Source organism: Ovis canadensis, chromosome 25 (genome assembly GCF_042477335.2).
Source record: "Ovis canadensis isolate MfBH-ARS-UI-01 breed Bighorn chromosome 25, ARS-UI_OviCan_v2, whole genome shotgun sequence".
Taxonomy (NCBI): Eukaryota; Metazoa; Chordata; class Mammalia; order Artiodactyla; family Bovidae; genus Ovis; species Ovis canadensis.
This window is the reverse complement of record NC_091269.1, coordinates 49,894,589-49,906,707: the sequence shown is the minus strand read 5'-3', so window position 1 is coordinate 49,906,707 and position 12,119 is coordinate 49,894,589. Positions and strand designations below refer to the sequence as shown.

Here is a 12,119-nt window from a genome sequence, read left to right as displayed (position 1 = left end):
AAACAGTATCAGACTTTATTTTTGGGGGCTCCAAAATCACTACAGATGGTGACTGCAGCCATGAAATTAAAAGACACTCCTTGGAAGGAAAGTTATGACCAACCTAGATAGCATATTCAAAAGCAGAGACATTACTTTGCCAACAAAGGTCCGTCTAGTCAAGGCTATGGTTTTTCCAGTGGTCAGGTATGGATGTGAGAGTTGGACTGTGAAGAAAGCTGAGCGCCGAAGAATTGTTGCTTTTGAACTGTGGTGTTGGAGACTTAGACTTCAAGGAGATCCAACCAGTCCATTCTGAAGGAGATCTGTCTTGGGTGTTCATTGGAGGGACTGATGCTAAAGCTGAAACTCCAATACTTTGGCCACCTCATGCAAAGACTTGACTCATTGGAAAAGACCCTTATGTGGGAGAGATTGAGGGCAGGAGGAGAAGGGGACGACAGAGGATGAGGTGGCTGGATGGCATCACTGACTCGATGGACATGAGTTTGAGTAAACTCCGGGAGTTGGTGATGGACAGGGAGGCCTGGTGTGCTGCGATTCATGGGGTCACAAAGAGTCAGACACGACTGAGTGACTGAACTGAACTGAACTGAGTAAATTGGAGTTAAGATTCTAATTTTTTCTCAGTTTAATTTGTTAGGCAGCAGTTAAGCTTGATTTGTGAAGAGATATACACTGACTCTCATGATAGTAACCTCCACCCATTATAACTTCTTTAAACTTCAAGGAATGCATGGACTATTTAAGTGCAAACCTTTCACAGTGTAGTGCAATTCTTTGACAATGTATCATTCTCAGCTGGGTATATCAAGTAAAGTTTTAAAGGAGGAGAGGAGAGTATTTCATTTGGAGGCATGCTCTTACATTTATTATGTTTGAGCAACATAGAGAAAGTTAATGTGGCTACAGAAAGTGGATTATATACTATGCTCTGCAGATAATGGAGTTTTGGGGAAGATTGTCTTTATATGCACATAGGCAAATATGGATGTTGGGAATGAAAGTTTATAAATAGGTAAATATGGATAGTATTTTGATGAAACTTAGTTTTATATATTAACTTTCTGAAATAACTCATGTACTATTTTTCACTTAGTAAAAATGGTATCACCTAATTGAAACAAAACTGCTCTGTTATACTTTAAACAGTGGTCTCACTATGTTCAAATTAGGTCTCAAAGGTTGTAGATGGGGAAAAACCAAAAACATCATGATTCTGTGACACTACAGCCTAAGCAAGTCACAGAAAGTAGGTAACTGTTTTATAAGAAAAGAAGGCACAAAGTAGATATTAATTAATGAGGTATGATACAGATACATTTTTCTATGTAGCACTGTAACGTGAGTAAAAGCTGACTTACTGTGGAGCTCACAGGCAAGTTAGAAAGCTATTTACAATGTCAGTATAGGAGTTCTCTGCACAGATTCTAAAGTCTCTCTCTCTTTCTCTCTCTCTCACACACACACACACACACACTTTTCAGGCTATTTAGGATGACTTTTGACAACTCTTTTTGATAAGCCAATTAATTAGTTAAAATATTTTAGAAATGTTGTTATTGTTTTAAATAAGTTATTGCAAGCCCAGGACATTTTTTTTTTCTAGCAATTATGCTATAATAGATAGCCTGAGAAACTTTAAATATAGGGTAAAAGTTAGAGTACATTTTTTTTTTTATGAAAGACTGAATTAAATAGAGTATTGTTGCATTGTGTTAGCTGCTGTTGTGTCTGACTCTTTGCAACCCCATGGACTGCAACCCCATGCCAGACTCCTGTCAGAGAATTTTCCAGGCAACAATACTGGAGTGGGTTGCCATTTTCTTCTCCAGGCGATCTGCCCAACCGAGGGGTCGAACCCGGGTCTCCCGCACTGCAGGAAGATAGTTTATCATCTGAGTCACCAGGGAAGTAGCAGAAATATTAAAAATCAAAGCACTAAAAAGAAAGAAGAGGAACCCAAGTTGGAAAGGTGGAAGTAAAACTACAATTGTTCATAGATGACATCATTCTATAGATAGAAAACCCTAAACACGCCACCACCAGAAAACTACTAGAGCTCATTAATGAATTCAGTAACGTTGCAGGATAGAGTTAATATACAGAAATCTGTTGCATTTCTACACACTAAGAATTAACCATCAGAAAGAGAAATTAAGGAAACAACCCCATTTACAATTGTATCTAAAGAATAAAATATCTAGGAATAAACCTACCTAAAGAGGTAATAGACCTATGTATGGAAAAATATTAAGACACTGATCAAAGAAATTGAAGATGATACAAACAGATGGAAAGATATGCTGTGTTCATGAACTGGAAGAACTAATATTGTTAAAATGACCATACTACCAAGGCAATTTACATATTCAATGCAATCCCTGTGAAAATCCCAAATGCTTTTTTTTTTTTTTTTTTTTACAAAATTAGAACAAACAATTTTAAAATTTGTATGGAAACACAAAACATCTCAAATAGCCAAAACAATCTTGAGAAAGAATGGAGCTAAAGGAATCATGCTCTCTGATTTCAGACTATATTACAAGGCTACAGGAATCAAAATAGTATGGTACTGGCATAAAAATGGACACAGATCAGTGGAACAAAATAGACAGCCCAGAAATAAACCCATGCATTTATGGTCAACTAACTTACAACAAAGGAGGCAAGAACACACAATGGAGAAAAGACAGTCTGTTCCATAAATAGTGCTGGGAAAACTAGACAATTGCATGTAAAAGAATTATATTAGAACATTCTTTACTACCATACACAAAAGTAAACTCAAAATATAAGACCAGATACTACAAATCTCCTGGAGGAAAACCTGGGCAGAACATATTTTGACATAAATCAGAGAAATAGTTTTTGAATCTGTCTCCTAAAGTGAAGGAAATAAAAGCAAAAATAAACAAATAGTGCCTAATGAAACTTAAAAGCTTTTGCACAGTGGAGGAAACCATTGACAGAATGAAAGGACAATACACTGAATGGAAGAATATATTTACAAATGATATAACCAATAAAGGATTAGTATCCAACGTTTTTCCAGTAGTCATGTATGGATGTGAGAGTTGGACTATAAAGAAAGAAATGATGCTTTTGAACCGTGGTGTCAGAGAAGACTCTTGAGAGTCCCTTGGACTGCAAGGAGATCCAACCAGTCCATCCTAAAGGAGATCAGTCCTGAACACTCATTGGAAGGACTGATGTTGAAACTGAAACTCCAATACTTTGGCCATCTGATGCGAAGAGCTGACTCGTTTGAAAAGACTCTGATGCTGGGAAAGATTGAGGGCAGGAGGAGAAGGGGACGACAGAGGATGAGATGGCTGGATGGCATCACCAACTCAATGGACATGAGTTTGGGTGGACTCCGGGAGTTGGTGATCGACAGGGAGGCCTAGCATGCTGCAGTTCATGGGGTCACAAAGAGCTGGACATGACTGAGTGACTGAATTGAACTGATCCAACATATATAAACAACTCAGATCAAAGATGATTCCATTTTGATGAGAAAAAACTGCTCAACACCATTTTTGTGCTGAACATCAGCAAGTTTTCTAATTGGCATCAACTGTCTTTTCCCTTTCTTTTCCTTATTCCCTCAGCACTCTATATCCTTATCCACTAAGAGTTCACATGTTAATTCTGCACCAGGATCTGCTTCAAGCTCTCCTTTGCCATGATTCCATGTATTACCACTTACATCATTCTTACTTTAGCCACTCATCCCTAGACATATTCCAAACTTAGAATTTTCTCTTCTTTCTTAGGGAAATTCCCTTGTCCTAGGCTGCCACATTCCATGCTATTCTAGAAAAAAAACAGCATATGCTAACACATTAATATGTAATAACACTGCCTATCCCACTCACCAAGTGGCAACTTAACATTCAGGATTATAATTACCCAAAGGAGAACTACCACTGCTGGAAATTTTCAGGTAAATTTGTAGCAAGATAATCATTTCAGAGAGGTGACTGTCTTTGGATGTTCTTGAGATCCTCTAAGTATTTGCTGATGTACTAGAAATAACACACTGCTTCATCAAAGGCTGATGATCCATCACACAAACAAGTAACTAACATGTCTTGGGCCCTTCCAGTGTTCTTCCCCTTTCTAGGTCTTAGTCATGGTACTTTACAGCATGGTATTTAGACAAGTTATAGAGGCCAGAGTCAAGTCATACTCACAGCCTTCTGTAGCAAAGGCTTCTTCTTGGAAAGAGAATTAGGAAAAGCAGATGGTGAATGTCACATTGGATCAGCTGTGCTGTATGGGCAGAATGGAGGGGTCTCAGTGGACTCTGTGTTGTCCACCCTGGGCTTTAGACAGCAATGCACATCTGACTTAGGCTGCTCTTATGATGAACAACCACCGAACACTCATTGTTTTGATGTAAAGAGCCCTGCGGATTGCTTTTGATCTGCATATTAACAAAGACAAGAAAGACAGCCAGGTTACTTCTTAGAAGCAACAAGAAAGACATTTTCCCTTGAAAATGTGCAAGATACATCCCTGCTGGAAAACACACACACACACACACACACAACAAAACAAACAAACAAAAAATGAAAATCCTTTTATCCAGAATCTGTGGCTTGCTTTCTTGTATTCCTCAGTACACACGAATATGTGAAAATGCACAGCATTCAGACGTGCAGCTTGATCGAGTGATAATCTCTTATAATGTTCCTCTATTTAAAGCAACAAACAGATGGAGGGTTTATGAGCAAGGCTGGTAAAAGTAAAAGCAAATGATTGTAATAGTTGTACTTTTAATAGGATTCCCCGCAATCAAAAACATTATTCCCCTAGGAACAAATTGTTCTATAAAATTACATTACTTAGGAAAGAGACAGTCCGCCCTGCCTTTGCTGAGGCGACAGAGGACTCCAGGATGGCCTTTACTTCAGGGACTCTCAAGTCAAATGGGTGTTCTGGAAGGACAGAGGGCTACCCGGCTCCACAATCCCAAAGAAGAAACTCAGTGGAACAGGGTCAAAAGTAGAAAGACCAAGTGGCGAAAGGGGGTATAAAGTATGTCTGAGCTCGGACTAAATTTATTACCTTCTAATTCTCTACTTTGAAAAACAAGGTTTGGGAAATTCCTAGGGATTTAAGCTAAGCATGTCGCATCGCTCCCTTCTCTGCCAATTCAGACCAAAATCTCGCTCAAGCACAGCAAATCTTCCTTAACAAACAGTGGAACTGTAAACAATCCAACACTAATTTGTTATCATTATCCCTCTTTAAGAGAAACAGAACTCACTATAATTCTATCATTAAGATGAATATACCGTTTTAAGGCCTTTACGTAAATTATAATTAAAGCTAATCTCAATGAAAGTTATTACACCATTTTGGAAGAAAATAAACAACCCAAAGAGAGGGAAACAATGTGGTCCATAACTCGCTCCAAAAATATTTTTTGCCTCCAAAGCTCGCATTGAGGGAGACATTCCTGTGCATGATACAAATGGTTCTGACATTAAGAAAAGTAAACAAGTAAGAAAAATAAAGATGGAAAAATTCTGTGGTCAGTTCACAAGTGCTTTTTTATTGTTTGAGGCAGGGTTAAAGCCTTTTATAAAGACAAGGATATATGTGCCACAAGATTGGACGTGACATTGGCCTAGTCCAGCTGCCCTTGCACAGGACTCCGGCTGCCCGTAATATGCCACGGACGAACGTGCGCTGGTGCTTTCAAACAAAGAACCAGGGTGGGGCTGAATACAGCTCATTTAAAGCATCATCTCAATGCTGTTTTGTAGGTCAAAAAGAGTAAGGATACTTGACTCTGGTTATTAATGGATTTGAGAGATAAAGCCAAACATTTAATATTCTCTAATATTAATGGTCTTAAGGGTTTTGATCTAAATTTGTGTCAATAACTGATTACTGAATGTTGTGTGTAATCTACAAGAGGGACTCCTGCCAACACCACTGCAAGTCATTCAGGGGCTGTGTTGACTCAGTGGGCCAGAGGCCATGGAAGTGGACTTGAACAGAGAAAGCGGGCTCTTCTTGGGTGTCTCGGGGGTTCTGAGACTTAGAGACCTTTACCATAGCAGCTCTCTAGTCTTTTGGTATCCATAAGTAGGCACGAGTCTCATTTATGTTTTGTTGTCCTTAAACTAACTGAATACCGGGAGACCCTGGACAATGAACACTTGGTCTAAATAAAAATAAACATAAATGCTACTGTGTCAAGAGCAAACAGCCTTTCAAACATCCTCTACTGGTGCACCAGTATATTACATGGAATTACAGCCATCCAACCAGCATGATCATGCTTATTTTCCTTGTAACATTTGGGCTGGAATATAAACAAAGGTATACAAAGACCATCTCACAAGCTGTGGATTTCATTTCTGAGAGATTCTGAGAAATTAAATTCAAAGGGTTTGTGCCTTTTATTAAAAACTGTTTGGTCTCGTGAGTGTTTTCAACAGCCTCCACTTTCCTTTTTAACTTCCTGACCTGCTCTATCTTTTATCATCTCACTACCTTTATATAGCACCCAAAGGAGCAAGCCAGCTCCAAACACACATATGGGCATAGACGTAGCTGGGAGGGTATGCGGTTAAAAAATAAATAAATAACAGTCCTTGGATAGAATCTGGTGTTGGGAAAGATGCCTGACACTGCCTAGTATTCAGGGCACGAGGATTTAGCAATGAACAAAAACATGGTAAAATCCATGCTTTCGAAGACAAGGTTTAGTGACAGCAATTTACTCCGAACAACAAATTGTAAGAGCACAAAGCTCATCATAAAAATACAACATGGCTAAGAACTCACCTCTTCTGTTCTTCAAAAAACTGCAAACTGAAATGAATTGCCCGTGATAAATATGCTAAAGGATGATGAGGATGGGGTGGGAGGGGACTCTACAGAATACAAAAGATTAAGGTTTAAGGGAACTAACAGAAGGGAGGCTTCCTCTAAACTGACTCTGTCACTAGAAATCAACCCACAGCACAATGGTATCAGAAGGATCTCTGCTCAGAAGGATAGGCAAGCTGAAGACACAGTCTCTCGCACTTGACAACAGCCACTGAGCATGCTCGGGGAGGCCCCAGGTGTGACCTCTGCTCCCCTGTGAGCAGTGGAGGGGCCAGGCAATCTATCATGGTGTTCATCCTGTCAGCCCTGGTGCTTCGCCACCACTGTCTGTCACCCTAGTGGATGAGACCTGCTTAAGGGCAATCACGTCAATCTCTATGTGACCACTCAGTCTAAGGCAGAAGGATGATCCTGACAGCCCTGGCAAAGTCAGCAGAAGGTACCAAAAGCTAAAGTCATAGCTTTCCCACAGAGAAGGGTTGTAGGCCATTGTCTTTTCATTTCGCTTTTCCTTTATTTCTGCTTTTTTTTTTTTCTAACTCTCATGTCACTGGCTAAGGCATAGAGAACTTGCCTTTCAGAGCTGGTCATCACGGATGAACCTGTTGCCCTCTGAGTTTTTCCCGTAGTAAATATAGCGACACTTCCCCAGGACACCTGCAAATTAAAAGATACACAATTATTACTGGTGGCACAAGTATTATAGCAAGAAAACACTGGTGCTGCATGGCACAAATATAATCACAAAGCCCATGGGCGGTGGCAAATGGATTAAGCCCCCAAAGAGAAGGACCCTACTTCCTCGTCCTCAGGGTTGACATTCAAATAAAATGCCAGCAGAGCACAGGCTCCTAGGAAGAATATTTTTCCTGAACGATCTGTTGTTCATATTTTAAAGAATTTTCTAGTTAGGCCAGTTACTTCCCCAAACAAAGCAAAACCCTCATTCTCTCTCCAAGTTCCCTTAGTAGACTTTCTAAAAATGGAAAATTAAGAATTGAAAGATGGGCTCAGCCCAAACACAAGATATAAAACAATCCTTCTAGAATGTGGAATTTCAAATCCTTTATCATGAATCAATTTTGTTAATATCCAGACAGAAGCTTCCAAATCACAGCAGACATCAAGTACATAATGGATGATTAAGGAAGGATGGTGTTCACAAAACGCCACATGGAAAGTAACGGTGCCTCCAACAGTAAATGGTTTCTTCTTACAGGGGTCCTGAACTATACTCTCAGGTTGGAATGCACTTGATTTTCATCTTCAGTTTTATTTTAAATAATTTTGTGGCTCCATATACAGCTTTTCTCTCTCTTACAGAGATTATAAGAGGACTTTAAATGATGCCCCTAGAATAAGGTCAAATCTTTCAATCAACTCATCATTTATCCTAAATACCCATAAGCAATCACTTGCTATAGCTATTTTGAAAGCTTTGAAGGATTATTAAGAAAACATCAGTTTTTTACATGAAAATATTTATAACTACAATTTGATTTTTGCTACCTTTGGTTTCTTTCCTTCTAATTTTAGAAAAACTAACTTAAAACTCAGTTTCATGGAATTATCTTATTACTAATAGTACTTGAGTCTCTGAAATGTGCATAACCAGAAAAAAAAAGTGTCCATAACACATAAATTCATGAAATACAAATCTGTCTGTAAAAATAGTTACCTCTATACATGTTTTTTCCCCATTATTTTGATAGTGTGAAACTAACAACTGCCATCTACTATTCATCAGGGATAAATCAGCACTTGAAAATTGAGCAGGTTCTTCACATCAGAAGTCCTATGTGGTAAATACCTGGGTCACTGAACAGGAGATATTTCTCCACTACAGAACTGTAGACTGTATTCTTCAACATGGATTAAAAGTGACTTAGAAACTTCTAAAGACAAGGCAGATGTTCCTTGGTTTGGATGACTTGGGACAACATGGAGAACTGCTGGGGTCACAGAATCTCTGCAATTTTGCAGTCGAGAGAGGATGACATCATTTCATGGCCTCAGAATGGGCCTTGGGCTGGCTGTCATCACCTCTGCTTCCTGCCAGGGTCCCCTGAGAAAGTTCACTGTGGACCACTCCTCACCTCTGGCCATGCTTTCTCCTTGGCCCCCAGTCCCCGAGTTTTGCTTTCCAGTACTGGTCTGGTGCCTGGAAACACGGAGGCTGGATGAAACCTCCCTGAGACCCTTCTTGGGGCCTAAATTATTCTTTTGGCTGTTGACACTGAGCTGTTCCCCTTACTGAGCTGAATTACACAGCACCTGGAATTGTGCTAAGATGGTCATCAGAGCCCGGACAGGTGTGTGGGCATAGCTCTTGAGGCTGCAGTCCTGGAACAGCACCCCCTACAGGCCTGGGTGGGAGTGTCTCAAAAGTCTGAAAATCCACAAGGGGCTTCCTTAAACATAACTGATTCCAAGAAATCCTCAAGAATGTGGACGGATGAGGCTATGGGATGTTAATTTCTCTCTACAGCAGCAGGACAGCAAGAAGTTTTATAAAAAAGAAATGAATAGGGCTGTCAGATGTTATAAAGAACATAGTCTTTCTCTTGAGTGAAAGAATGAAAGGCAGATACAGACACACACACACACACACACACGCACAAAACATCAGCGGGTGCATTTACTGCAGGAAACTTTCCAGCACATTGGGGATTGAATTTCTTCTCTCTGCGCCCTCTCCACAGCAAACTTCAACTGCAGACCTTGCCTATAGACAACCTGGATAGCAACTGCCCTTCTAGAAACAGGCTGGATATTCCTGAACGTGGGCTGTAATGTGGAGGGAGGGGATGTGTTCTGAGGCATGCAAAACCCTGCCCTTCTTCTGGTCGGCACTGATAAAAGTCCTTTTTTAAGGCCTGCCCTGTTCCTGTGGGCCTGAAAGTGAGAATGTTTACAGACACCCCGGTGAGAAAGGGCTGTGTGATGAAGGCAGGAGTTTGTGGCAAAGTGTCAGAGCTTGGAAAATGAGGCAAGGACATGAGGTATTAATATTGTCAGTGATCTCTTGACGGGAAAACAGATACCGCGCTCACCCTCAGATTTAAATAGACATCAAGTGCGTTAATGACAAGAGGGCCGACTTCAAACAAAGGGGCTGTGTGGTGGGGAGCAGAGCCAGTCTCCGGGCTGGCATAACCGGATCTGAAAAGACACTGTCAGGGCTCGAGACAGGCCCAGGACTGTGTGCGGTGACAGAGAACAGAGATGCTGACAGCGATAGCAGAGCCGTATTATGCCAAGGAGATTCTAACACTGCCTGCTGCTCTAACAAAAGCTGACATCACTCCTCGGCACTTGGGGTCTTCTTCGCCTGCTCCTGCACAGCGTGTCTCCCCAGACATCATTACGAAACTTGCTACCCCGGCCAAGTTCCTAGCAGCCCTGTTCCATTAGAGCACTGGGGTCATGAGGCCCGAGGATGACCTCAGTCCATCTAAATTTGGACTCTGCAGGAGGACCACACTCATACCCCCTGGTATCCTGGCTACTTGAGGTGGTCAGAGCGCCAAGGTGCGAGGAGCTGTCACCTTGAATAAAATCCGGAAAGGAAGGCCCTCAGTCTGCGGGCTCCTCCAGGAAGGCGCAGGGACAGCCTGGCAGCCCAGCAATGAAATCCAGCTGCTGCTGCTCCCCTGGGGAGAAAGGTGGTACGGCTAGCGACAGTTAAAGTCAGATGAGATTTCTGAACTTGAATCGCCAACGACCGCTTAAATTGACCAAGTGGTAGCCTCCATTGAGCCGCTGACCTGAGCTCACAGCTGGGAATGGATAACCCTGCCCCCAAAGAGGACGTTCATGCTTAATAAATAAATAAGTAAATAACATTAACATGGCGGGGGGAGGCGGGGGCGGGAAGCCAGCCCTAAGACTTCATTTGTCATGAAGGTTATTTGTAACCTAATAGGATCTGTTCATAAATGAAGCGACACGGTGACTGTGTGTTTCCCTCTCTCTTGTTCTCCCCCGGCCTTCCTTCTCCATCATGGCAGCTGCCATAAACTGTGAAAACTATGGAGGAAACAGCTTGCTTGCAAAGATCGTTTTGATGGGGAGGCGCTCCGAGGCTGGAATTCAGGACGCTGCTGGTGGTGACTCGGTAGGCGGTGGTCTCTGTGTACATCTGCAATGTACTCACTTGTTTGTATCTCTTCAAACTCTAAATGCCTTGGGACTAGGTGGGGAACAACACATTGAATGGTGTATGTAGTGTTTCTAATTAAAATATCTGGCTTTGCCTATAATAAGTGAAGCATGCTTGCCACGAATCAGGCTGACGTGTAGTCTGCGCGGGGGTTTCTTTTGGGGAGCCCTGAAAAATGACAGTGCCCCTGTCCCCTTGGGATTCTTCTCCTACCAAATGAGACAATCTAATTTTTCTTAAGTAGCCAGCTCTGCCATCACTGTAAGCTCTTAAAACTTTAGTTCTGGAAAGGACATGTCGGGGAAAATCTATTTTAAAGAGGTCCTTTATCTTTAAAATGTCCCCCGCCCCCACACTCGGATGGGTGTTCTAACTATGCAGGTTAGGTTATGACTTTGGGGCTGCCTGGGGGTTGGGACTCAGCGTCTTTTCTTGGCTGCACTAGTGTGGCCATGGTATAGATAGGACTGAGGAAAACCCCAAGTGTCCTGGGAAGGACATCTTCAGATACCCTGCAGAGGCAAGCAAACACCCCAGGACTTGCTGACATCTCATATGGCCTTGTCTTACCATCTATTTAGTAAGGGGAGGTGGGGAAAGACCTGTATTTAAATCCAGTTTGGCCCCTAACAGCTGAGGACACATACCCACATATGTTCCCTCACTGGGCTGGTTTTCCCATTTGTAAAATGAGGGCAAGGGGCCAGATATTCCAGAGTTCCACCTTGCTTGTGAAATAGATGATTCAGCATTTCTGAATGTTTCCCTTACGAAGATAAGGATGCCAGGCACTATACTGCCAGAGCCAGAGCCAATGGTTAATCAAAATTTGATTTGGACCAAGTCAGCTCTTGAAACCCATCCAGTCCATTTTCCTATAATACATAAAAGGGAGCTCGGCTGGACCTCCAAACACCCAAGGGAAGAATTTCCACTCACTTTCTTGCACCCTGCATTTCATATCTAGAGCTGGGACATGCTCACCACTAATTAGCTCATGTCCCCCTAGCTTTGACATAGCTCGGGTCTCCTAACTCTATGTTTGATAGAACTGAAGACTGAATATCAGAGTAAATGGTCTACCATTTGTATTTTAGCTGTG

The 12,119-nt window shown here is 41.7% G+C and overlaps 1 protein-coding gene and 1 pseudogene across 7 annotated transcripts in view; one reads left to right on the top strand and one right to left on the bottom strand.

The window, feature by feature from the left end:
- LRMDA (leucine rich melanocyte differentiation associated) overlaps positions 1 to 12,119 on the bottom strand; it is a 1,405,312-nt gene that overhangs the window by 213,094 nt on the left and 1,180,099 nt on the right. For all 7 annotated transcript variants that reach the window (XR_011253046.1, XR_011253044.1, XR_011253045.1 and 4 more), the window contains one exon: positions 7,430 to 7,512. Coding sequence is in view for 4 of the 7 variants with exons in the window: in XM_069572198.1 (XP_069428299.1) it covers positions 7,433 to 7,512 (80 nt within the window). In the remaining 3 variants the exon portion in view is untranslated. The remainder of the gene's footprint in view (positions 1 to 7,429; positions 7,513 to 12,119) is intronic.
- Positions 10,859 to 12,119, top strand: part of LOC138430455 (large ribosomal subunit protein uL1 pseudogene) — a 132,371-nt pseudogene continuing 131,110 nt past the window's right edge.